General features: G+C 43.4%; 2 protein-coding genes across 5 annotated transcripts; one reads left to right on the top strand and one right to left on the bottom strand.

The window, feature by feature from the left end:
- Positions 1-8,487: 8,487 nt before the first annotated feature.
- LOC112267328 (intraflagellar transport 20 homolog (Chlamydomonas)) lies at positions 8,488-14,257 on the bottom strand. 3 transcript variants are annotated; one of them, XM_024445616.2, is made up of 5 exons: positions 14,130-14,257; positions 10,769-10,939; positions 10,221-10,306; positions 9,712-9,815; positions 8,488-9,533 (listed from the first exon to the last, which is right to left on the bottom strand). In XM_024445616.2, exons 2-5 carry the CDS (start codon positions 10,893-10,895, stop codon positions 9,452-9,454), a joined length of 399 nt encoding a protein of 132 aa, XP_024301384.1. In that variant the 5' UTR covers positions 10,896-10,939; positions 14,130-14,257; the 3' UTR covers positions 8,488-9,451. The 3 variants fall into 3 exon arrangements, with proteins under 3 accessions (XP_024301384.1, XP_024301385.1, XP_024301386.1); XM_024445617.2 differs by having other exon boundaries at positions 10,769-10,919; positions 14,130-14,245; XM_024445618.2 differs by having other exon boundaries at positions 10,769-10,906; positions 14,130-14,242.
- Positions 14,258-14,305: 48 nt separating this feature from the next.
- On the top strand, positions 14,306-26,790 carry LOC112267329 (BTB/POZ domain-containing adapter for CUL3-mediated RhoA degradation protein 2-like). 2 transcript variants are annotated; one of them, XM_042297715.1, is made up of 7 exons: positions 14,306-14,706; positions 17,764-17,972; positions 18,169-18,357; positions 19,179-19,348; positions 24,283-24,419; positions 24,669-24,864; positions 24,971-26,790. In XM_042297715.1, the coding sequence occupies exons 2-7, from the start codon at positions 17,876-17,878 to the stop codon at positions 25,217-25,219; spliced, it is 1,038 nt and encodes a 345-aa protein (XP_042153649.1). In that variant the 5' UTR covers positions 14,306-14,706; positions 17,764-17,875; the 3' UTR covers positions 25,220-26,790. The 2 variants fall into 2 exon arrangements, with proteins under 2 accessions (XP_042153649.1, XP_042153648.1); XM_042297714.1 differs by lacking the exon at positions 14,306-14,706 and adding an exon at positions 16,613-16,792.
- The last annotated feature ends 673 nt before the right edge of the window (positions 26,791-27,463 follow it).

The following is a 27,463-nucleotide window of genomic DNA, read 5'->3' as shown; positions in this document are numbered from 1 at the left end:
CCTCGGTTTACACCGGGTTCCCACCCCTTATTAGCTATTGGCTGTGTTCGAGAGCATCAAGGCTTTTATAAGTTGGATGCACTGATGAGCTCATACATCCCGAGGGGGTTCGTGCCGGTTGTACGGAGATTGTGACAGCCGGTTAAATGGTGTCCCTTGAGAAGACAAGAACAAGATGTATGTCAGGAGAAGTGCAGAATTATCATAAGGAAACGTATACTTGGAAAATGGAGGAAGAATGGAGGGGAAAAGAGAGGCAGAGTATGTCTAAGAGAGAGAGGGAGAAAAAGGGTGAGCTTGAGTCAGTTAAAAATGGCAGGAAAAAAGGGAGATGGTTTGTTAATAAAGAAGAATGGTAGAAAGTGTAAGCAGAGTGAACTGAAGACAGGAGGAGAAATAGAAGTGAATGATGGCAAAGTATCAGAGGTGGTTGGTATGGTGAAGTTCTCGTGACCTGAGGCTTGCACCAAGGGTCAGGATAAATATGAGTCTGTGACAGTAGGAAGAGTGAAGTTTTTTGGAAAAATGTCCTATGCGAGAGAGGCATGGTTGAGGTTTCCAGGGTTAGAGTAGTGCAGAAGTTGTCATATGCTGAGGCAGTGAAGAAAGTAGAGGAAGGTGGGTCAAGGGGGAGGGATCCTGAGAGGAGTGGTAGTACTGTCCCAGTACAGAGGGAGGGGCCAACAAGTTATATATACTTCCGTGAGATTGGAGCCCACAGCCAAGGATAAAGAATGGTACCAACACATCCTCTCCCAACTATCCAGGAACAGTTTGGTGACGAACAATGCCTTTTCCAGCATGATGGAGCACCTTGCCATAAGGCAAAGTGATAACTAAGTGGCTCGGGGAACAAAACATCGATATTTTGGATCCATGGCCAGGAAACTCCCCAGACCTTAATCCCATTGAGAACTTGTGGTCAATCCTCAGGAGGTGGGTGGACAAACAAAACCACACAAATTCTGACAAACACCAAGCATTGATTATGCAAGAATTGGCTGCCATCAGTCAGGATGTGGCCCAGAAGTTAATTGACAGCATGCCAGGGCGGATTGCAGAGGTATTGAAAAAGGGTCAACACTGCAAATATTGACTTTTTGCATCAACTTCATGTAATTGTCAATAAAAGCCTTTGACACTTATGAAATGCTTGTAACTATACTTCAGTATTCCATAGTAACATCTGACAAAAAATATCTAAAGACACTGAAGCAGCAAACTTTGTGGAAATTCATATTTGTGTCATTCTCAAAACTTTTGGCCACGACTGTAGTGTTAGATGGTAGGGTATTTAAAAAAAAAATTAAAGCTAATTATAAAGGAGTTGTAGTCCAGTCTAGTAGGTGGCGCTAATGCAACATTTATTTGATGCCAACTGCCGTTAAACCCCATCGAAGAAGAAGAGCGTAGTTACCATTTTTTACTAGCTAGCGACGACGTTTGAACTTCCGGATCCGGTGTTTTATGCCTGTTTACAAACACTATCTACAGGTGTGAGGTTCTGCTAGTCTGGTTGTTTATGCTTTACGACACTACTTTTTAGCCAGAGGCAACATGTTTTTTTATTTTTTAAATGTTATTGCTCGAGGTTGAACGGCTATTACTACACAGGAGAAGGGGGAAAAAAGTCGGAGAAAATGTCGTTCGTCCACTGAACACTACAGGAGGGAACGATGGAGAATTGAACTGAATACATGTCTCTTGTTCAGCCTAAGCGAAGCATTGACGGAGAAACATGGTGAATACTTTCGGATGTCCTTTGCCAGATTTGAGGACTTGCTTCAAGCGGCTGGCCTCTCACATCTCGCACAAGAGAACTCGACAGCTTGCCCGTCATTTCTGCAGAAAGGCTGTCTGTTACCCTTCGGTTTTTGGCGAGTGGCAGCAAAGTATCGCTGCAAAGTATAATTTATATTCTAGGAATCTCGACAGTTTGTGCCATCATCACGTAAGTGTGCCTGTCCCATGGGGTGGTGCACAATTGGCCCAACGTCGTCCGGGGTAGGCCGTCATTGTAAATAAGAATTTGTTCTTATTAACTGATTTGCCTAGTTAAATAAAGGTTAAATAAATAATGATGGTTGACTGTTTGTTTCATGTTGTGAGCGACACACTTGGTTTCGCTGTTTTTATTATTCTCATTTGACAACTAAAGAGGATAAATGACAGTCACTTCCTCCTTGTTTTAGTTGTTCATATTATTTGGGAGGCTAGACCCTCAAGACACTTACCTTACCATTTACCTTGTGTTGTGTAGTGGTCTTTCAATAGAGACCTTCCTGATTTGGTACATGGGTCAGTGTAGTGGTCTTTCAATAGAGACCTTCCTGATTTGGTACATGGGTAGTGGTCTTTCAATAGAGACCTTCCTGATATGGTACATGGGTCAGTGTAGTGGTCTTTCAATAGAGACCTTCCTGATTTGGTATGGGTCATGTGTGAGTGATTTGGTATATGTGTGAGTGTCCAGCTGTAGACAATAAGGACCCCTAAGACATTAACCTCATATCATGTACAAAGCAGTACAAGTTTACTGAGTGACTGATTCAGAACAGTAATATTGTCTGTCACATACATTTGCAGACTTTTTTTAGATATTTATTTCCTATCATAAGAGGTGACTAGTGAAATGTAAATCACAGAAGTGTGATTTTATTTTAATTTGATTTATTTCACCAGGTAGGCTAGTTGAGAACAAGTTCTCATTTACAACAGCGACCTGGCCAAGATAAAGCATAGCAGTGTGAACAGACAACAGAGTTACACATGGAATAAAAGTCAATGACACAGAATTATTATTTTTTATTAAAAAAAAAGAGTCTATATACATTGTGTGTAAAGGCATGAGGTAGGTGAATAATTACAATTTAGCAGATTAACACTGGAGTGATAAATGATCAGATGGTCATGTGCAGGTAGAGATACTGTTGTGCAAAAGAGCAGAAAAGTAAATAAATAAAAACAGTTTGGGGATGAGGTAGGTAAATTGGGTGGGCTATTTACCGATGGACTATGTACAGCTGCAGCGATCGGTTAGCTGCTCAGATAGCAGATGTTTGAAGTTGGTGAGGGAGATAAAAGTCTCCAACTTCAGCGATTTTTGCAATTCGTTCCAGTCACAGGCAGCAGAGAACTGGAAGGAAAGGCGGCCAAATGAGGTGTTGGCTTTAGGGATGATCAGTGAGATACACCTGCTGGAGCGCGTGCTACGGATGGGTGTTGCCATCGTGACCAGTGAACTGAGATAAGGCGGAGCTTTACCTAGCATGGACTTGTAGATGACCTGGAGCCAGTGGGTGATGAAAGGGGACATAAGATAAAACACTTATGTAAACACCAGTACGTACACCAGTAACATGTGAAACAGGAAATGAACTACCATCCTGAAGTATGACTAAAAATAAAAAGCACAGCAGTTTTTTGGGGCGAGACAAACGGGAGACGTTCATCAGTAGGAATAAACACCATCCATGTTACCGTGACGTCGACGGGCTCAGTTCCATCTCTTGGCTATCAACCCCCCTCCCTCCCTCCAACACCTACAAGCAGATGACAAATACAATGACAGCAATTGTAAAACATCCACCTGGGCTCCTTTGAGTTCAAATGTTTACCCAAAATACCTGATTTCACACTGTCGTCTTGTTTTCTGACGATTGGGCTAGGTGTTGCATGTCTAGTGTGGGGGCTAGGTGTTGCATGTCTAGTGTGGGGGCTAGGTGTTGCATGTCTAGTGTGGGGGCTAGGTGTTGCATGTCTAGTGTGGGGGCTAGGTGTTGCACACACACGTTCTGGACATTGCAACAGTTCATTCATGCATAGATCATCAGAAACACTACAAACATACCACCAGCATGTATACAGGTTTCAGACCACCAGCATGTATACAGGTTTCAGACCACCAGCATGTATACAGGTTTCAGACCACCAGCATGCATACAGGTTTCATACCACCAGCATGTATACAGGTTTCAGACCACCAGCATGCATACAGGTTTCAGACCACCAGCATGTATACAGGTTTCAGACCACCAGCATGTATACAGGTTTCAGACCACCAGCATGCATACAGGTTTCAGACCACCAGCATGTATACAGGTTTCAGACCACCAGCATGTATACAGGTTTCAGACCACCAGCATGTATACAGGTTTCAGACCACCAGCATGCATACAGGTTTCATACCACCAGCATGCAATGCAACGGTCATTGACAGCTGTATAAGATGCTTGGTTAGTATAGCCAGAGTTGATGTCTCAAGAGATACATTAGATAGAGTTGTAGCTATAAATGATCGTGTTAGGGTTATAGAGAGGTATAATGTTATAGCTACCTCAACCATAATGTTCTTCTCTGGGGATTTTGTAGAGACATTGCATCTCTTCTTGGCACCCCTGCCTGTAGTTGGTGGGCTTTCTTCCCGTTGACGCTTCTTCTCGGGTACCTCATTCACGGAATCACAGTTAAAACACCTGGTCTTGGTATCACTAACAAAAAAGCTGTTAGAATTGTAAGTATATGCATGTCCCTGTGTAATTGTAATGTGATATTGTACCCCCTAGCGCGATTGTCCATGGTTTGTAATCTATGTATGCTTGTGTTCTCTCATGTGCTTTATGTATTGATTTGTTGTTAATAATAAAACATTTAAAATAATAAAAAACCTGGTCTTGGTATCATCTCTTCCGGTCTCTACTGGGCCTTGTTGGGAATTCATAACTTCTTCGCCGGGAGTTCCAAACGCCGGTGTTTGCGTTGTAGCTTTCCATGCATGTAACACATGCATGGTCTTTTCAACCTTACTAATGTTACGAAAACACTTCTGACATCATTGTCGATGTATCTTCGTGCAGTGTCAGGTTTATGCCGAGGGATGATAACCTAGTCAGAATGGTACAATTCGACTTTGACACAAGGGAACGCACATGTTGGAGCGCACCAAATATCCTTCGATTTTGGTCGCAGAGACGGCATCTATCAAGATGGTTTGCAGCTTTAGGCATAGTTCAACAAAACAGTGGCGCAACTAAACTGTACCATAACAATGTCAACAAACTGAAAACGTCTCATCCCGACGTTCTGGCTGCCAGTGTCGCGCCAAAATCACGTGATATTTAGAAGTATAGGGCCTGGTTCGAATTCTCTTTATCTACCTCTCTAGGCTTGGAAGTAATCACTGTTCGGTTGAAAAACAAGGAAGGAAGGTTGCTGTGTTTAAAATGTTCAGAGAGCCTACAGATTCAGTACCGCCCCTCAGCTACCGCCCCTCAACCAAGCAAAAAGGCCAGTAGAATCGAAACCATCCGACGCGCCTTACCACGACACTAGCCTACCCCTTTTTAGCTTCAATGCTGTCAAATATGAATGCTTTCTCGCAAAAAAATAAATAAATCGAAATTAAAGTATAGATAGTTGTATATATTTTTGGTGTATATTTCCATTGATACATTATGGGTTTTTACCCAAATTAGGCCAAAGTTGCAAAAGACCTTTGATTTGACATGTAGTAGATAGTAATTTAGTCTGCAACTCAACCCTTTATCCCAAATTGCATCCTATTCCCCATGTGCTGCACTACTTTTGACCAGAGCACTATGGGTAGTGTACTATATAGGGTGCCATTTGAAACACAGACGTTATGTCATAGATCAGACGTGACGACAAGGCTGTCATGGCATGAGCGGAAATCAACCTAATGCTGTTCTCTTCCCAGGAGGCTGCATGTGGATCAGGACCCCGGCCATTGTCTATTCCACCCACGGAGCTCCACCCTGGTCCCCAGACCCAGAGGGAGCGTTACACCCTGGCAGTCATCTATGCTTTGTACCTCCTGGTTCCTCTGATGCTGCTGCTCACAATGCTCTTCAGATCAGCTTACAACACTCAGGGAGGAAAGGGCTCAGGTAAGGAGGAGGAAAGGGCTCAGCTAAGGAGGAGGAAAGGGCTCAGCCAAGGAGGAGGAAAGGGCTCAGCTAAGGAGAAGGAAAGGGCTCAGGTAAGGAGGAGGAAAGGGCTCAGCTAAGGAGGAGGAAAGGGCTCAGCCAAGGAGGAGGAAAGGGCTCAGCCAAGGAGAAGGAAAGGGCTCAGCTAAGGAGGATGAAAGGGCTCAGCTAAGGAGAAGGAAAGGGCTCAGCTAAGGAGGAGGAAAGGGCTCAGCCAAGGAGGAGGAGAGGGCTCAGCTAAGGAGGAGGAAAGGGCTCAGCCAAGGAGGAAAGGGCTCAGTTAAGGAGAAGGAAAGGGCTCAGCCAAGGAGGAGGAAAGGGCTCAGCTAAGGAGGAGGAAAGGGCTCAGCCAAGGAGGAGGAGAGGGCTCAGCTAAGGAGGAGGAAAGGGCTCAGCCAAGGAGGAGGAAAGGGCTCAGCCAAGGAGGAGGAAAGGGCTCAGCCAAGGAGGAGGAGAGGGCTCAGCCAAGGAGGAGGAAAGGGCTCAGCCAAGGAGGAAAGGGCTCAGCTAAGGAGAAGGAAAGGGCTCAGCCAAGGAGGAGGAAAGGGCTCAGCCAAGGAGGAGGAAAGGGCTCAGCTAAGGAGAAGGAAAGGGCTCAGCTAAGGAGGAGGAAAGGGCTCAGCTAAGGAGAAGGAAAGGGCTCAGCCAAGGAGGAGGAAAGGGCTCAGCTAAGGCCAATGAAAGGGCTCAGCTAAGGAGGAGGAAAGGGCTCAGCTAAGGAGGAGAAAAGGGCTCAGTTGAGGAGGAAAGGGCTCAGCTAAGGAGAAGGAAAGGGCTCAGCCAAAGAGAAGGAAAGGGCTCAGCTAAGGAGAAGGAAAAGGCTCAGCTAAGGAGAAGGAAAGGGCTCAGCCAAAGAGAAGGAAAGGGCTCAGCTAAGGAGGAGGAAAGGGCTCAGCTAAGGAGGAGTAAAGGGCTCAGCTAAGGAGAAGGAAAGGGCTCAGCCAAAGAGGAGGAAAGGGCTCAGCTAAGGAGAAGGAAAGGGCTCAGCCAAAGAGGAGGAAAGGGCTCAGCTAAGGAGAAGGAAAGGGCTCAGCTAAGGAGGAGAAAAGGGGTCAGCCAAGGAGGAGAAAAGGGCTCAGCTAACGAGAAGGAAAGGACTCAGCTAAGGAGGAGGAAGGGCTCAGCTAAGGAGGAGAAGATCAAATGAGACACCATTCTATTACTAGTCTGATTGACTGTACAGGTGGATTACTAGTCTGATTGACTGTACAGGTGGATTACTAGTCTGATTAACAGTACAGGTGGATTACTAGTCTGATTGACTGTACAGGTGGATTACTAGTCTGATTGACTGTACAGGTGGATTACTAGTCTGATTAACAGTACAGGTGGATTACTAGTCTGATTAACAGTCCAGGTGGATTACTAGTCTTATTGACTGTACAGGTGGATTACTAGTCTGACTGAACAGGTGGATTACTAGTCTGACTGTACATGTGGATTACTAGTCTGACTGTACAGGTGGATTACTAGTCTGATTGTACAGGTGGATTACTAGTCTGATTGACTGTACAGGTGGATTACTAGTCTGACTGTACAGGTGGATTACTAGTCTGATTGACAGTACAGGTGGATTACTAGTCTGATTGATTGTACAGGTGGATTACTAGTCTGATTGACAGTCCAGGTGGATTACTAGTCTGATTGATTGTACAGGTGGATTACTAGTCTGATTGATTGTACAGGTGGATTACTAGTCTGATTGACAGTACAGGTGGATTACTAGTCTGATTGACAGTACAGGTGGATTACTAGTCTGATTGACAGTACAGGTGGATTACTAGTCTGATTGACTGTACAGGTGGATTACTAGTCTGATTGACTGTACAGGTGGATTACTAGTCTGATTGATTGTACAGGTGGATTACTAGTCTGATTGACAGTACAGGTGGATTACTAGTCTGATTGACAGTACAGGTGGATTACTAGTCTGATTGACAGTACAGGTGGATTACTAGTCTGATTGACAGTACAGGTGGATTACTAGTCTGATTGATTGTACAGGTGGATTACTAGTCTGATTGATTGTACAGGTGGATTACTAGTCTGATTGACAGTCCAGGTGGATTACTAGTCTGATTGACAGTCCAGGTGGATTACTAGTCTGATTGACTGTACAGGTGGATTACTAGTCTGATTGACAGTACAGGTGGATTACTAGTCTGATTGACTGTACAGGTGGATTACTAGTCTGATTGACTGTACAGGTGGATTACTAGTCTGATTGACTGTACAGGTGGATTACTAGTCTGATTGACTGTACAGGTGGATTACTAGTCTGATTGACTGTACAGGTGGATTACTAGTCTGACTGTCTCAAAGTATGACGCTACTGTCTATCCATCCAGGCAATCATCCCTCTAATCTAGACTATAGTACACATGCTCAGAGTGATTTTTTTCCTTCTCAAGTGATGAATTATCAATTAGTACATTTTAAATTGTAAAAAATATCAAGGTTATATTAAACATTCTTCATAAGAATTTAAACATTGGATAATCTGCACACAGATGCACAATAGTCAATAATGTTGACACCAAGAGAATCATAATATCAATTTTATTCAAGTGTACCTCATCTATTGATGAAGTAGGTCTATTAACCTTTAACATAGATAAGATGAATGCAGAGAATGAGAATTTTTGGATATATATATATATATATATATATATATATATATATATAGTAAACATAAAACGATTAATATACTTTTCGAATGTACTTAAGTGTTTAGTTATAAAAACTGGCCTGAAATTCCAATAAGGCACCTGAGGGGAAAATGTTCTGGTGTGGTCCCACAGACAACGGTGAAATGATCAGATAAAACACGAACACAACTTATTCGTACCTTAGATGTAAACAAACAAAGTTAAGATGACAACAGGGAGGGGAGGGAGGGGGGTGTACAGTCAACACACAGCAAAAAAAAAAAAGATTTTTTCCCACAAAATCATGAAATTATTTACAGTAAAATGCAAATACCATACTTATAGCTGTTTACCTTCCCTACAAGTGGAAGACAATCTATACATAGTAATTCCTTTAATATAAACAGTATAACTCCATTCCTTTGTGTATATAAATAGCTTTCTTCCCCATTTGCTTGTCTGACGTACTGTAGTGGTGTGAAAGGTATGACGACTACAGAGTCTCAGGCTCTAATTACATTCAAGTGTTCAACACTTCAAATGCTAAATAAAAGTATAACTGGGAAGGAGGGTTGTCACTTCAGACACCTGAAAAAAAACAAACATGTTGTTTTGCTGTAAAAGATGGGTGACAAGTTACTTCTAAACGTTGCATGTAGTCCGTCTCGCTGTCTAAGCAAAAAACGCGTCTGGATTTAGTTGGAGCAGTTTTGGATTGCAAAAAAGGTTATGGTGTTCGGATGAGCGATTCGCGTGAACCCATAGTGTAGTGGATATCACCCATAGAAAAACAAATACAGGCACCCTGGAAACATGGTCACAAACGCACACTAATACTGTGGGCCTTCAATACGCTCCTTATTTCTGTAGAATGAACTGGTCAATGAACTCATTCTGCTCAGCCTCCACCTTGGAGAGAGCTTCGTACTCGATACGATACCTGGAATAGATGAAACAAACTTAGTTAAAACCCAGGTGACTGACTGACTGACTGAATAACTGACTGAATAACTGACTTTAAGGTCAACCCTTGAGAATGAGACACTAACTGACAAGATTCTCATTGTTATTGATTTCACAAGGAGATTTGAGGTGAAGTGGATTTCAAGTCTTCTTACCTCTCCAGCTGCAGCTTCTTCTCTGCTATCAGGGCCTGGAGCTGCTGTTGCTGGGCCTCCCTCTGCTTGGCCACAGACTTCAACAGGTTCCTGGCTCCAATAGCCTGGGAGGAGGGCAGTGCAGCAGCATGTTGTTCACCCAGATAAGAAGCCCTCAGTCATTCCCACAGAAAAGTGCAACAAGTGTCCTTAGTGGCCTAGCGAGCTAGCAGTCAAAGTCCACTGAAGGAGTGAACAAGTGTACTTAGTGGCCTAGCGAGCTAGCAGTCAAAGTCCACTGAAGGAGTGAACAAGTGTACTTAGTGGCCTAGCGAGCTAGCAGTCAAAGTCCACTGAAGGAGTGAACAAGTGTACTTAGTGGCCTAGCGAGCTAGCAGTCAAAGTCCACTGAAGGAGTGAACAAGCATCTAATATCAATGTGTGTGTATATATGTGTGTGTGTGTCTGAGCCCTGTAAAGATGAACTAAGAAACTCACAACACTTAAAAAGAGCCAAGGCAGACCCTTACCTTCATCTTTTCAGTCTCTGCCTCTTTTGCCAATTCATCCACCAGCTCTATGAGACCACCCACTATCTTCTGAAACTGGCCCATTTCTGTGTATTGAATGAATACGCGAAAATTAATAATAGCCTATATGCGGTAATTAGGGGGCAACAACATTTGAAGAAAAAAAAAACAGTTTTAACATTAGGACGAGATGCGAGTGGACATCTCCACTGTTCTTTACAAAAAAACATTATTCTATGCAAATTACAGAACTGAACCACAATCATCCATACCATACGCTATTCCCTGGGCACTACTTTTTCTCAGGGCCCACTATACTCGTTGGACTAGTAACCACAAGGTTACAAGTTCAAATCCCCGAGCTGACAAGGTACAAATCTGTCGTTCTGCCCCCTGAACAGGCAGTTAACCCACTGTTCCTAGGCCGTCATTGAAAATAAGAATGTGTTCTTAACCAACTTGCCTCGTTAAATAAAGATAAAATAAATAAATGAGGGAATATGGTGCCATTTGGGACCACAAATCAGAAGGTAATGGACTGCTCTTACTGTCAACAAAGTCTTCACACTCCTCCTTGAGCTCCCTGGTCTTCTGGTCCACCTCTGGTTCCAGCACCCGTAGCTTGTTGAGCTCATCAAAATGAAGACCAGCTTCAGCCAACGGGTCTTTTGCCATGGCCACAAGACCTGTCCCCAAGAGCTGGGTTATAGATTAAGGGGCTGGAAAAACAACTGCTTTAACACCATGGATTATATGGATGTTTTATTTATTTAACCTTGTATTTTATCCTGCATCTTAATCTAGTCTAAAAAGAGGTTTCCTGTCCTCATCTCTCACTAATCTGCACCGATCTAAGAGGGCGGAATAGGTGAAAGATAACTTGGGGATTTGTATTATTTTGGGTCAGGTGTGTCACAGTAGTAGTATAGTAATGCACATGCCCCGCCCACCTGAGGATCTATATTTTTCAGACATCCATTTCCTGTGTCGGAGGTGTGCAACATCTTGCCATTAAAATCTTGCTGGATTGAACACTTTCATTTCACTCCTTCATACTCTTGCTTGAGCCCGTCATGTTTTTCACCGTTAACATTACGACCGCGGAAATGGTTTGTAATGACCTGTCAAACACACCTCCGGTAATTGCTGAAATGAACCCAACGGGGATACATCATCTTTCCGTTGATTCCATAAGAAGGTTTAAGCTTCGTCAGGGATTTAAACGCACCGCCTCAACACTTAACATCACAAGCATTTTGCTACAACCGCAATACCATCTGCTTTGTATGCGACCAATAACATTTTATTTCAGAAAGACTAAAGATTGATGGGTGTTCTTTTGAAGAAGAATAATACAAATTTTAATAAAGTTATAATTTAATCCAGTTGAAATGTTTACAAATGAGAGGCGCTGAAATGAATGCCACTTTAAAAAACATTGCCACAGAACCTCTCCTCTTTCCAAATATCTAATTTAACTAATGTATATAACAATATGTAAATATTAATAGTGTGTAAACAGTATGTTGTCGTCTCTAGGCGTCTTTCCAACTCATTTTAATGTAATATCTTATGTTGTTCATGTCTATAACTGCATGGGCATTAGATAATGGGGATCCTAATAAATGAAGCCACACAACAGTAATGAATGAGGCTGTCTAGAAAGCGCAGGTGAGTGCAAGTTGTGTAGACAGAAAAAAAAAAATGTTTGATTGTTGCAGCCCTGTTCCGCCCCTTTATGTTAACTTATTCATATATGCAAATACACCTGGTGTATTTATGCAAAATGAGGCACATACAGTGCATTCGGAAAGTATTCTGACCTCTTTACCTTTTCCACATTGTTACACTACAGCCTTATTCGAAAATGTATTAAATATTCCCCCATCAATCCACACACAACATCCCATAATTACAAAGCAAAAAAGAAGTTTAGTTATTTATGCTAAATTCGTTTTTTTTTAAATGATAAAATCTAACTTTTACATAAGTATTCAGACCCTTTACTCCATATTTTGTTGAAGCACCTTTGGCAGCGATTACAGCCTCGAGTCTTCTTGGGTATGATGTTACAAACTTGGTTCATCTATATTTGGGGAGTTTCTCCATTTCTTCTCTGCAGATCCTCTCAAGCTCTGTCAGGTTGGATGGGGAGTGTTGCTTCACAGCTATTTTCAGGTCTCTCCAGAGATGTTCGATCAGGTTCAAGTCCGGGCCACTCAAGGACATTCAAAGTCTTGTCCCTAAGCTACTCCTGCATTCTCTTGGCTGTGTGCTTCGTGTCGTTGTTCTGTTGGAAGGTGAACCGTCACCCCAGTCTGAGGTCCTGAGTGCTCTGGAGCAGGTGCTCATCAAGAATCTCTCCGTTCATCTTTCCCTCGATCCTGACTAGTCTCTCTCTCCCTACTTCTGAAAAACATCCCCACAGCATGATGCTGACACCACCATGCTTCACCGTAGGGATGGTGCCAGGTATCCGCCAGACGTGACGCTTGGCATTCAGGTTAAGTAGTTCAATCTTGGTTTCATCAGACCAAAGAATCTTGTTTCTCATGGTCTGAGAGTCCGTAAGGTGCCTTTTGGCAAACTCAAAACGGGCCGTCATGTGCTTTTCACTGAGGAGTGGCTTCAGTCGGGCCACTCTACCATAAAGGCCTAATTGGTGGTGTGCTGCAGAGATGGTTGACCTTCTGGAAGGTCCTCCCATCTCCATAGAGGAACTCTGGAGCTCTGTCAGAGTGACCATCGGGTTCTTGGTCACCTCCCTGACCAAGGCCCTTCTCCCCCGATTGCGCAGTTTGGCCAGGCGGCCAGCTCTAGGAAGAGTCTTGGTGGTTCCAAATGTCTTCCATTTAAGAATGATGGAGGCCATTGTGTTCTTGGGGACCTTCAATGCTGCAGACATTTTTTGGTACCCTTCCCCAGATCTGTGCCTCGACACAATCCTGTCTCGGAGCTCTACAGGCAATTCCTTCAACTTCGTAGGTTGCTTTTTTAAATTTATCTGACAACTGTGGAACCTTATACAGAGTGGTGTGTGCCTTTCCAAATCATGTCCAATCAATTATGAGGTATTGTGTGTAGATTGAGGAGGGGGGGGGGGATATTCAATCTATCCCAGAATAAGGTCATATAACAAACTGTGGAAAATTCAAGGGGTCTGAATAGTTTCCAAATGCCCTGTAACCATCTTTATTTTAACAAAGGTACAAAAGGTGAAAACCCTGATACAATAAGAAAATACGAGTGCATTCTAAAGAAAAGTAACATTTTACAATAAATTAAATACCTGAATTCCCACCAAAAAGCCCTGAATATTCATTATTTGTCCGTGCCAGTAAAATGTGCTATAATTCAGTAAATATATATATAAATATTCTAAAAGTTTGGAGTATCTTCATCCATTGTCCAACTGTTGCATTTATTCACAATTTGTTTTGTTTTTTAACCGTTTAACAATTTATGACCGCTGCTACATTAGTAAACACGAATAGTAGGTGACAAGAGAGAATGCCTGTTCGGAAAATATAGTTTACAATAACAAACAAAACATACTATTTGATTCTGTGACCTTTGACTAATCAATAGCAACATATCTGACATCAATTAGTTACGAATTAGTTGGCACACATGCAATACCCGATAATCAGTGCCAGCCAGCTGCTACTTTGGCAATATTATGGAGCAAGATTAACGTTAGCTGGCTATCTCACAGCTTGCTCCGATTGCCCTTATCGGACTGTCCTGTTGTGGACAAAATAGCTCGTAGAGGCCGGTAGCATTAGTGAACTGTTTCATTTAGCTGACCAGCTATTAGCCGAGCGTGAGTTGCTAACTACAATCTGTACAAATCATCTAATTATTATTGTTTACAAGTGAGAAAACTCTTAAAGTCAGTCTTTCACTTACCTTAAATGTATTTAAACGTAATATCAACGTGGCATATAATCCACAGTACACTTCGGCTGCCAGGGAACAGTTGTGTTTGTCCAACTAGTGTAACTTCCGGTAGGGAGGGGGAAGGAGTGTATGATGGGAATTGTAGTACACAAACATTATTTGTAGTAAAACTAGTCGTGTCGCGGACAGGGTAACAAGCGAGACCGTGGATGGTGGTTTGAAAAGCGCGCTTGTTTGAAATGGAAAAGGGTCGTGGTCGCTTTTGATGAAGAAGAACATCAAGACGAAGCAGCTGCTTTATAAATTGGATGCACTGTTGAGCTCTTACATCCCGAGGGGGTTTGTGCTGATTGTACGGAGATTGTGACAGTCTATTAAATGGCGTCCCTTGAGAAGGCAAGATGTAACGTTATGTCAGAATAAGTGCAGTATTAACATAAGGAGACATATATTTAGAATACGGAGGAGGAATGGAGGGAAAAAGAGAGGCAGAGGTCTAAGAGAGGGAGGAAGACGTGAGCTTGAGTCGGTTAAAAATGTCGGGGGGGAAAGTAAGATGCTGTGTTAAAGAAGAATGGTAGAAAGTGTAAGCAAAGTTTTTATATTTATTTATTTATTTATTTCACCTTTATTTAACCAGGTAGGCTAGTTGAGAACAAGTTCTCATTTGCAACTGCGACCTGGCCAAGATAAAGCAAAGCAATTCGACACATACAACAACACAGAGTTACACATGGAATAATCAAAACATAGTCAATAATACAGTAGAACAAAAGAAAACAAAAAGTCTATATACAGTGAGTGGAAATGAGGTAAGATAAGGGAGTTAAGGCAATAAATAGGCCAAGGAAGGCCAAAGGAGGAATTGGCTTTGGGGGTGACCAGTGAGATATACCTGCTGGAGCACGTGCTACGGGTGGGTGCTGCTATGGTGACCAGTGAGCTGAGATAAGGCGGGGCTTTACCTAGCAGAGACTTGTAGATGACCTGGAGCCAGTGGGTTTGGCGACAAGTATGAAGCGAGGGCCAACCAACGAGAGCGTACAGGTCACAATGGTTTGTAGTGAATGGGGCTTTGGTGACAAAACGGATGGCACAGTGATAGACTGCATCCAGTTTGTTGAGTAGAGTGTTGGAGGCTAATTCATAGATGACATCACCGAAGTCGAGGATCGGTAGGACAGACTTTTTTTTGTGTGTTTTTTTGTAACCAGCACAGAGTGAAGTTCTCAGAGCCCGAGTCTTGCACCGAGGGTCAGGATAAAGATCAGTCTGTGACCATAGGAGGGAAGTTTTTGGGAAAAGTGGACCCTTGCCTTTTGGCTGATCCCTTTGTGGTTTCAGGGTGGGTGAAAATAGTGATCTTGTGATTATTGTTTGTGTTTCTGCTGGTTAGAGGGAGAAGGTTCTCCACGTTAAACAAATGGGGACAACAAATGTGAATTGTTTTGGTCTCAAGAAAAGGGTGCCATTGAAAGGAGTGATTACTGGATGTAAAAGTTGACCAAGTGATGGGGAAGATTCCCGGTGTTTGTGCTGCTCGTTGTTTGTTGCGACGTAGACAGGGTGGCGTGAGTGGGGAAACACAAGAGTTGTTGTTTGTTTTGATGTTGAGTCTTTTCCCAGCAAAGTGATGTTGGGATATTTAAGTTATCCTGTACGAGCATTTGTGCCGAATACATTACGTTGTTACAGGTGTCAAGCTGGTGGTCATGTGGCAGAAGTGTGCAGGAGGGAGGTTCCTAGCTGTGAGAAGTGTGCTGGAGGGAGGTTCCTAGCTGTGAGAAGTGTGCTGGAGGGAGGTTCCTAGCTGTGAGAAGTGTGCAGGAGGGAGGTTCCTAGCTGTGAGAAGTGTGCAGAAGAGCATGAGACAAAGGAATGTGTAGCATTGGGGAACGTAGTTGTATGTGTTAATTGTAGGGGTGCCCATGGAGCTGGGGATCAGACACGTCATGTGGGAGAGAGGCATGGTTGAGGTTTCCAGGGTTAGAGTAGTGCAGAAGTTGTCATATGCTGAGGCAGTGAAGAAAGTAGAGGAAGATGGGTCAAGGGGGAGGGATCCTGAGAGGAGTGGTAGTACTGTCCCAGTACAGAGGGAGAGGCCAACAAGTTATATATACTTCTGTGAGATTGGATTTTTAGTATTTATAGAAGTGGTTATCTACTGTATTGCAGGGGTGAAATGTAATTTGCAGAAAATTGAGGTTGTGGTGGCAGCTGCAGAGATGTATTTTGGTGTGTGAGACTTAACATCAGAAGAGTTACAGGGTGTGTTAAGTTGTCATGTCCCATCCTTTCAGGTTGTTGGCCTGAGGGAGGACTACATAGATTTTAATAGTGGAATAGGGTGGTTTTATTTGTATTTTTACAAATAATTTTTGTGAGTGTAGTGTTAGATGGTAGGTTATATGTTTATTTTTTCAAGCAAATTATAAAGGAGTTGTACTCCAGTCTACTAGGTGGCGGTAATGCAACATTTATTGGATGCCATCCGCTTTATCGAAGAAGAATAATTATTTGTAGTAGTCAACTTTTCTATAGTTGGGTATAGTTATTTAACGTCGTTGCCTTGTGAATATTTACAATTGTAGTTGGCGTAGCTACATTACATAGCTTATAATGTACTGAACTATTCAGAGAAAAATATTTACCCTAAGAGAAAGACGGCGTGGGTGAGTATCTATGAAAATATACTATTGAGCTCATTTTTAGCTTGTCTTCTTCAGCTAGCTTTTACCCGGATGGCAAAGGAGAAACTCCATAAGAAACACATTTTACTCTCTCTTTCAAGGACTAGGTCATTTAAGTTCGTCTCAATAATCACGAATTTGTGCTTAGACAGATTGTTTTAAAATTTATTAGACACATTATAGCTGGCTAACAACAGTAAGTTAGCCAGTAGTTAGCTAGTTAGCAAGCCAGCACAGCTAACTTTAGCTTCGTTTAAATACACTTTGTGACTCAACCTTATGGCATGTTCCTAGTTAGTTAGCTTCATCTCATACGTACAGACGTTGTATGCTTATTGCACTCATCTCTAATGTGACTAACTTATTAGCACCGACCGTAATGAAAATACATGTCATTGTATTTTTATAGTAGTAACCATACTATGTGGAATGGGGTTGATATCACAACACAACTTGCCGTGCTGGTTTGAGTTCCCCAGAGACTCATTGTCCTAACCCTTGGTATGCAACGTTTTTGGGGACTTTCTCCCAAATAACACAGTTTGTTTATTGTATGAAGATGGACATACACACACACACACACACACACACACACACACACACACACACACACACACACACACACACACACACGCAGCATTGTGGGCCCAGCCACATTCCATGCTAGGGGAAATGGAAGTGAGTGGAAGATACTGATTGGGTGGGTGGCTTCCTCCAGCCATTGTTTTCACAACGTTCTCGGCTATTGATGTTTACGTATGACCGCGTTGGCGACCAGAGCAACTCCGGTCTAATTTCAGTCAATGACATTATCAATTCAAGGTTTCAGATTTCAACTGTCACCAACGGTCCCAACTGTCACCTTGTTAGTGTCTGTCATCTCAGCAGAAGCCAGGGCTTTGAAGGCAAGGCGTAAATAAAGCAGTGATTTTCTATTGCCTCCCGTCCACCAGGTATGATCTGCAGGGCCAGTGAGAGGCTGTGGCGGCCCCCCCAGTAGCTGTCACCACGGCGGGGGACATCAGGACCTCCGTCTGCAGGGTGGTCATCTACCTTCAGAGGGACATGTCCGGGGACAGCTGCCAGCTCCCCCTGCACCGGCTATGCCTCCAGACCCAGGCCATCACTACTGGCTCCCAAGCCATTAGACCTTCCCATGAAGGTATACATGGAACAGTGGGCAATCAACAATCAAAGCAGTGGTCTGTTATGAATGAATGTGCCAATATCCTCAGTGTTTTATGTAGGCTATACAGTGTGCTAGGCTGACTGTTTTTTTTTCAATGTGTATGATAGCTTTTACATTCTTGTATGGTGATGTCAAAGAGATATTTCCATCCTATTCTCCCCCCCCCCAGCCTCCCAGATGGCGTGTCCCAAGTCCAAGACGTGCAGCTACAGAGCAGCGTTGGGCCTGGGTAACAAGTATGTGCGTCTAAACGTAGGGGGGACCCTGTTCTACACCACGCTGCAGGTGCTCACTAGGCAGGACTCCATGCTGAAGGCCATGTTCAGTGGCAAGAAGGAGGTTTTCATTGACCGAGAAGGTGAGAAAGACTGTCAATTAACAATTATTGACAAAAAGAGCTGAGTTCTCTGTCATTCTTATGGATCAGAAACATAGAGGCAACTCTACTTAGTCTAATAAGGACTTTAGAATGGAACGGGTGGCTAAAGCAACACATATCATACGACAGGTAGCCGAGTGGTTAGAGTGTAGAGGCGGCAGGGTAGCCTAGTGGTTAGAGCGCAGGGGCGGCAGGGTAGCCCGGTGGTTAGAGCGCAGAGGCGGCAGGTAGCCCGGTGGTTAGAGCGCAGGGCGGCAGGTAGGGTGGTTAGAGCGCAGAGGCGGCAGGGTGGCCCGGTGGTTAGAGCCCGGTGGTTAGAGCGCAGGGAGCGCAGGGGCGGCAGGGTGGCCCGGCGGTTAGAGCGCAGGGGCGGCAGGGTGGCCCGGCGGTTAGAGCGCAGGGGCGGGAAGGTGGGCCGGCGGTTAGAGCGCAGGGGCGGCAGGGTAGCCCGGTGGTTAGAGCGTTGGACTAGTAACCGAAAGTTTGCAAGTTTGAATCCCCGAGCTGACAAAGGTACAAATCTGTAAAAAGGTACAAATCGTTCTGCCCCTGAACAAGGCAGTTAACCCCACTGTTCCTAGGCCGTCATTGAAAATAAGAATTTGTTCTTAACTGACTTGCCTAGTAAAAATAAAGGTAAAATTAAGAAAATTAAATTAAAATCAGCAATGATTAGAAAAACAATTTTTATGTACAGGTCCTATGGCAGGCACCTCATCAAAAAGATACACGGAAATACGCTAATCTAAAAATCTGACCGGAATTGACGGTTTTCCTTTCACTTGTATGTTCCCATCCAGGCTGGATCCTGATAGATCGCTGTGGGAAGCACTTTGCCTCCATCCTGACGTACCTGCGGGAGGAAGTGGTCACCTTGCCCCCTGGCAGGCAGGGGGTTCTGGAGCTGCTGGCAGAGGCCAAGTATTACCTGATCCAGGGTCTGGTGGAGCTGTGCCAGGGAGGCCTGCAGGTCAGTGACACAGAGTGTGCCACAAATGGCCCGTAGGACTATGAACAAAAATTAGGGCACTACATAGGGAATAGGGTGCTTGGGGTTCAGGCTGTGTCTTCCAACCTGCAGCTTTGCTCAATCCTAAATCTGTGCATGAAGGCAACATACGGTGCTGTAATGTCATGACGACTTGGAACGCGACATTCTCTCCTCCACACGTTGCTTCCTCGTGTTGTGATAATTGCTTGGAACGCGACATTCTCTCCTCCACACGTTGCTTCCTCGTGTTGTGATAATTGCTTGGAATGCGACATTCTCTCCTCCACACGTTGCTTCCTCGTTGTGATAATTGCTTGGAACGCGACATTCGCTCCTCCACACGTTGCTTCCTCGTGTTGTGATAATTGCTTCTCTCCTCCACACGTTGCTTCCTCGTGTTGTGATAATTGCTTGGAACGCGACATTCTCTCCTCCACACGTTGCTTCCTCGTGTTGTGATAATTGCTTGGAACGCGACATTCTCTCCTCCACACGTTGCTTCCTCGTGTTGTGATAATTGCTTGGAACGCGACATTCTCTCCTCCACACGTTGCTTCCTCGTGTTGTGATAATTGCTTTAACCTGTTTGTCTACTCTGTTAGTGGCTGAAGGACAACAGTACTGTTATGTTTACTATAAGTGGCAGTTAGGGCTAACACAATTACCATATAACTGTTGGTTATGGATGAAGACTGTAGTGAAAATAAAAATGACCATTTAAAAAAAGTCTAGTTGAGTCTGTTTCGGCCGTAACGTGGACTCTTAACAATGGGATTAAACGTTTTTTGTTCCTTGCTGACGCAAGTAAGCAGGTCTTTAGTTGCCTAGGCAACCAACTGTAACCAACTTTAGTTGCCTAGAACAAACTGTAAAGTTTGGTGGAGGAGGAATAATGGTGTGGATCTGTTTTTCATGGTTCAGGCTAGGCCTCTTAGTTCTAGTGAAGGGAAATCTTAACGCTACAGCATACAACGATATTCTAGATGATTCTGTGCTTCCAACTTTGTGGCAACAGTTTGGGGAAGGCCATTTCCAGTTTCAGCATGACAATGTCCCCATGCACAAAGTGAGAGGAGAGGAGACAATGTATATCTAAAATATATATATATATATATATTTATAAAAAAATATATATAATTTTTTTTTTTTATGCTGTTCGAACGGTTATTATGGGGGCCACTGTCATTTGGCTGGCCAATCAGTCCTCCAAAATTCCATGACCGTCACAACCCTAGTGGCAGTGGGTATCATGTATATGTGTCGCAAATGGCACCCTATTCCCTATGTAGTGCATTACTTTTGACCAGGGATGCTAGTGCACTCTATTGGTAAAAGGGTTCCGTTTAGGATGCACACTGTGTCATTGTGATGTCATTGGAATGCCTGGCATTCGGTATTTGGATTAGCCAAGGTTCTACTGGGGACATTCTGCTGTCGCCATGGTGACTGGTGACAGCGATTACATGCGGTAATGAGATCAATCGAACCTGACCAAAACAATGGAAATGCCATGGAAACGCATGGGGGGGGTGAGATCCCGAATCTCTTCATTTCCCCCTCCCAGCAAAATTAGCCTTCATTTGGGCTATTGTTTCTATGTGTGTTTCATGCTGTTGAGGGAAAAAAATCAGGAGTATAATGCTCATATGGATGTCAACCCCAACAATATAAGTTTGTCATTGTCACCAACCAACGGCATTACGGTTAAAAATGACTGACTACCACCACCCGATTTCTGTATGCTAGCTATGCTACCAGCTTGTACCAACGGGAGTTAGCATTTAGCTGTCGCTTCTTTTAAACCTGGAAACGGTTCAACTTCTAAATGTTGTGCAGTAAAAACAGCCAAAAATATTCAAAATAGGACTTCAGTTACCACATTGTAGGCCTGTTCCAATACATAAATCATGACGCTTTTGACAAATATCCACTTGGTTCGATCAGATTTGTTGAATGAGCGTCAATCCGGCGTCCTTCCTCTATCCTCCACGGTCTGCCTTCCATTGACTTCTACCTCATCTATGCTGAAGAATCTTGTATCAATGCCATGTTGAATTAAAAACCCCTCTGGCTTTCATTTATGTCATGTCCCCCTTTAAAAAAAAAAAATATATATATATTGCCCCCTTTTCTCCCCAATTTTGTGGTATCCAATTGTTAGTAGTTACTATCTTCTCTCATCGCTACATCTCCCGTATGGGCTCGGGAGAGACTAAGGTCGAAAGCCATGCGTCCTCCGAAACACAACACAACCCAACCAAACCGCACTGCTTCTTAACACAGCGCGCCCAACCCGGAAGCCAGCCGCACCAATGTGTCTGAGGAAACACCGCGCACCTGGCGACCTTGGTTTAGAGCGCACTGCACCCGGCCCGCCACAGGAGTCGCTAGTGCGCGATGAGACGAGGATATCCCTACCGGCCAAACCCTCCCTAACCCGGACGACGCTAGGCCTATTGTGTGTCGCCCCACGGACATGTCCCCTTTGTTTTGTGACAGATAGGGGATGTCACTAAACAGTTTATGAAGGAAGTGTAGCCCATTTTCAGATTGGAATTTACTGCTCCGAGGATTACATTAATAAATCTTTGAACAAATTTTTAAGACTGAAATGATAAGAGATGCTTTACATTTTTACAACGATTGATGTAAAATGCTCTACACTTGTGGTAGTTTAGTAAATACAATTTTCAACTACGCTTGAAATGTTATACCATATACTGGGGTATTTGGAAAAGTCCCCCGGATGGTTTTTCAATACCATTTTAAAACTATTTCTTAATTATTATTTTATTTTTTAAAAGATTTAAAAAAATATATATATATTTATTTTTTATTTATTAAAATCTTTTTAACTACTTAAGTAAATACCCGCAGTCAACTTGTTCAAAACATTAGACGATAAAGAACATTGCGTCACATTATTAAACTTACACACAATGAATGAGAGGCCTTGTGAGTCCCTCTCCGTCATGCAGCATGCTCCGGGTGATAAAATGATCACTATGGAATTCACAACTCAATGTTTACCAGCTCGATATCTTATAACTAAGTTAACTGTCTAAAATGTGCTAAATGCTCTGCAGTTGTGTATTTTGGTTTGTTAATTAAGTATCTAGTTATCTTAAGTGGGTTAGCATCTTCCAAATCAACCATTCGCTTGGTAACAGTAGAGAATCCCTTCTTTGACCAAGAGCCTTGCTGGCTGATATTCGTTTTGGGGGTGCAGTAAACTGTGAGTAGTATTTTTTGAGGTAGTTCTGTACTTCACAGGAGTTTGGTTGCACCTTAATTGTGGAGGATGGGCTTGTGGTAAAGGCTGGAGTGGAATTAGTGGATTGGTTTCCGTTCGCTCCGTTCCAGCCATTTATTATGAACAGTCCTCCCCTCAGCAGCCTCCATTGGTATACTTGTATTAGTTTAGGTCAGAAATCTTACAAAATGTTCAATGCGCTTGTTAGCATTTAGTTAGCGTGGATGAATTTTGACCAACATTCTGCAAATTTTCTCATCAATTAAATATTTGATCTCAATCGAATTTTCTGTTCCCAAAAATAAAATCTGTTACAGAGTGGACAAAGTTTTGTAGACTTTAGTCTTTGCAAAAGTTTTTTAAAATTGCGTTGTTTTAGAAATGCAAAGGCGAATTGAGTTAATGCGCACTTCAGAGTAGGCGTTCCCTAACGGAAATATTCAAAGGTATGCTAGAATGTGCCAAATACAATCGTGCTTGGCTCTGCCTATCTCCTTGCTTGTTCTGCCCACTATAACTAATTTGTTCCCATAGGAAATGACAGTTTATCTCAGTTATAATAATCTTTGGGAGCTTTGTGAGGTGATTTAAGTTACTCTTCTACTGTTTGCCAGCCATATATCTTAGAACTATTAAGTTAACTTTCTAAGATGTGCTAAATTCTCTCCAGCTGGGTTTAGCTAATGTTAGCTAATTGGCTAACGTTAGCTTGCAGCCCACAATCCTCTCCTGGATTTAAGATCCTATAAGAGGCTATTTTTTTTGTATTTCTTAAAGAAAAAAAAACAATGTGCGCCCTTGTGTGCACTACCGGTAATGTCATATATCCCAGGATCGTATGGAAGTCTGGATACAGCCCAACCCTAGTTACAACAACGCTTAACCTCTTATATCATTATATATTAACCATATTATATCTTATATCTTATATCTCTTATCAACAGCTACATATAAGAGGTTAAGTTCCGGTCCATTCCAATTCTATGAGCATGCTTCAATCCATAAAGGAACTTTGACCTAACCTCGCCTTTTGACCTCACCGAGTTGTTGAAATGGCACTGACCCGAGCCATGGTATATGTCCTGACACACAGCCTTTTGTATTGTTCAGCAGCACAGAGCCAGTGAGAATGGAACCAGGCATTGTTTAGACTGCTTCTGGCCCCTTTTCTCGCTATGTACTGTAACAGGCCGCCTGTGGTGTCTTCTATGTACTGTAACAGGCTGCCTGTGGTGTCTTTATGTACTGTAACAGGCCGCCTGTGGTGTCTTCTATGTACTGTAACAGGCCGCCTGTGGTGTCTTCTATGTACTGTAACAGGCTGCCTGTGGTGTCTTTATGTACTGTAACAGGCTGCCTGTGGTGTCTTTATGTACTGTAACAGGCTGCCTGTGGTGTCTTCTATGTACTGTAACAGGCTGCCTGTGGTGTCTTCTATGTACTGTAACAGGCTGCCTGTGGTGTCTTCTATGTACTGTAACAGGCTGCCTGTGGTGTCTTCTATGTACTGTAACAGGCTGCCTGTGGTGTCTTCTATGTAGTGCAACAGGCTGTCTTTATGTACTGTAACAGGCTGCCTGTGGTGTCTTCTATGTAGTGCAACAGGCTGTCTTTATGTACTGTAACAGGCTGCCTGTGGTGTCTTTATGTACTGTAACAGGACCAGAAAGAGCAGTCTCTGTGTGTAATCCCTGTGATCACCTCTGCCAAGGAGGAGGTGAGACTGATCCAGGCCTGCACCAAGCCTGTAGTGAAGCTGCTGTACAACCGAAGCAACAACAAGTACTCCTATACAAGGTACTGCTACTACAAGTCAAGTGCCTTACAAAATGGCAGCCCTATTCTTGTTCTATTGTTTTGAGAGTCAATAATAGCCTCTAAAATACTCATCATGTACTGTGTTCAATACTTACTGTGCTTCTTGATCCGTGGGTTGTAATTCCTCCACAGTAATTCAGACGACAACCTGTTGATCCGTGGGTTGTAATTCCTCCACAGTAACTCAGACGACAACCTGTTGACCCGTGGGTTGTAATTCCTCCACAGTAACTCAGACGACAACCTGTTGAAGAACATTGAGCTGTTTGACAAGCTGTCTCTGAGCTACAATGGCCGTGTTCTCTTCATCAAGGACGTGATCGGCGACGAGATCTGCTGCTGGTCGTTCTACGGACAGGGACGCAAACTGGCAGAGGTCTGCTGCACATCCATAGTCTACGCCACAGAGAAAAAACAGACCAAGGTTGGTTCAGAGTTTTACACACACACACACACACACACACACACACATGCTACTTTTTGCCCTGCAGCTAATCTTCATGTTGGCCCTGTCCGTCTGTCTATCCCAGGTAGAGTTCCCGGAGGCCAGGATCTACGAGGAGACCCTGAACGCTCTGCTCTACGAGACACTTCCTGTCCCTGACGACACCTTATTGGAGGCCACACGCCGTCGCCACGCCCATAGCCACGCTCACTGTGGTTCCCACAGCGAGGAAGAGGAAGGCCCCACCCACTCGGGGGTGGACCTTAGGGAGCGCGTGCGCCGCTCCCACGTCAAGAGGTACAGCACCTACGACGACCGGCCGCTGGGACACTAAGGATGCGTTTCAAAGGGTGCACTATGAAGTGTACTACCATTCGAATCCTCAACTCCCCCGTCTCCTGGTCAGTCACATCTCAAGGAGAGCCTCCAAAAAAAAATGGAGTCTGATGATCCGTCAACTTCTTATCAGCACCACCAATTGCTTCTACTGCAGTTTTTGGCGAGAGTGAGTGTTGGCTCCCAAATGGTGCCCTGTTCCCCATCCTATGACCATATGGCACTGGAAAAGTAGTGCATTATGTAGGGAAAGGGGCGCAAGAGAGAGGAAACTGGCTCGCCGCTGGCTCTTCACTCATTCACTACACCCACCGTTGAGGTACTGTTGTTGGTGGCCACAAATATGGCCTTGGGGCACAAAATGGCTGCCATGCTGCATCACCCTGGTGCCTGATGGACTTTTTTGTCGATGGACAACGGATGATTTTTAAAACGTTGAGATGCTTACGCTCTTTCTCATTTAAATTTTTTTAATATAGAACTCTCTTCTTCACAACACAATCAAATCTGTGTGTTCAATCAATCAAAATGACGATCTTCATGTTATACCTCGGGTCTAGAATGGACCCGATAAGATATATTTTCCCACATGAGCTTTTATTCTGATAATTTAGTCTTTTTATTCAGCTAATATAGGCTGTGTTCTATTTCGTGTATTGTACAGTGCTTTTGACCAGGGTCCAAATGTAGTGCACTACAGAGTATAGAAGTATGGGTAAATACAGGCGACAATATTGATATATTGAAGTCACCTAGTCCGAGAGAGAGCGGTACATCATCACGTCACGCCAGGGTAAGTCTACATGAAACGCAGACCTTTTTTTTTTTAAGCGTTTCCTAAAAATCTATGAGCAAAAAATAAACGGTGGAAATACAATTGGAACCATTTCCCTGTTTGACCGCTAGGTTTTATGGGTATTGTGGGGATCTATATAGGGAATAAGGGTGCCATTTTGAGACAGTCCTATACTGTCATCACTTCAGCAGCCAATCACATATCAGATAGGTCTCCAGAACACTAATAGGTAACCACCGGACTGTTAGACACAGATTCATTTATTATACAGCTATAGACCTTCTTTTTTTTTTTTTTTTTTTTTGGCGTTGTGTGACAAGTTATAGATTCAAAATCAGCTATCATAGCCCTATTGCCTTCTGTGAATAGACAGGGAAGACAGTGAATGTTTTTTTTTTTTTAGAGAGTATATTTATCGTTTTTCAGATTTTCTCAAATCACATTTTGACATATAATCAGGCCAAAGACTTTCAATGAAATTAACATGAGGGACACATTCAGCGACATCTATGAATCGTTCCTCTCGTTACCCAGATACTTTGGCCCAATGCTTTTGGGCAGTATCCCCTGGGGACGATAACACTCTTAAGAGCCTCTTGTGTTTTTAATGCAGTTGAATCTTTATTCCTTTTATTTTTCACTTGGTTTTCGAAAAATAAAAACGTTTCTAATAATAATAATAATAATAATAATACAACAAATAGCGCCGTCTTTGTGTAACAGTGTTAGGCTCTTAATTCTCAGAGTAAATAAAACTCAACGACACTATGAAAGCTTAACCAGGTTTATTCTTCCTAGAGGATCAACACAGCTGCATCAGACAAAACGTGTGTGTGTGTGTGTGTGTGTGTGTGTGTGTGTGTGTACACACACACACACTGATTGTTATATATACTGCTGAAAAAAACAAAGGGTACACTTAAACAACACAATGTAACTCCAAGTCAATCACACTTCTGTGAAATCAAACTGTCCACTTAGGAAGCAACACTGATTGACAATACATTTCACATGCTGTTGTGCAAATGGAATAGACAACAGGTGGAAATTATAGGCAATTAGCAAGACACCCCCAATAAAGGAGTGGTTCTGCAGGTGGTAACCACAGACCACTTCTCAGTTCCTATGCTTCCTGGCTGATGTTTTGGTCACTTTTGAATGCTGGCGGTGCTTTCACTCTAGTGGTAGCATGAGACGGAGTCTACAACCCACACAAGTGGCTCAGGTAGTGCAGCTCATCCAGGATGGCACATCAATGCGAGCTGTGGCAAGAAGGTTTGCTGTGCCTGTCAGTGTAGTGTCCAGAGCATGGAGGCGCTAACAGGAGACAGGCCAGTACTTCAGGAGACATGGAGGAGGCTGTAGGAGGGCAACAACCCAGTAGCAGGACCGCTACCTCCTCCTTTGTGCAAGGAGGAGCAGGAGGAACACTGCCAGAGCCCTGCA

The sequence above is a fragment of the Oncorhynchus tshawytscha genome, linkage group LG14 (assembly GCF_018296145.1).
Source record: "Oncorhynchus tshawytscha isolate Ot180627B linkage group LG14, Otsh_v2.0, whole genome shotgun sequence".
Lineage (NCBI taxonomy): Eukaryota > Metazoa > Chordata > Actinopteri > Salmoniformes > Salmonidae > Oncorhynchus > Oncorhynchus tshawytscha.
The sequence above is the reverse complement of the archived record's forward strand: the minus strand, read 5'-3'. Positions and strand labels throughout refer to the sequence as shown.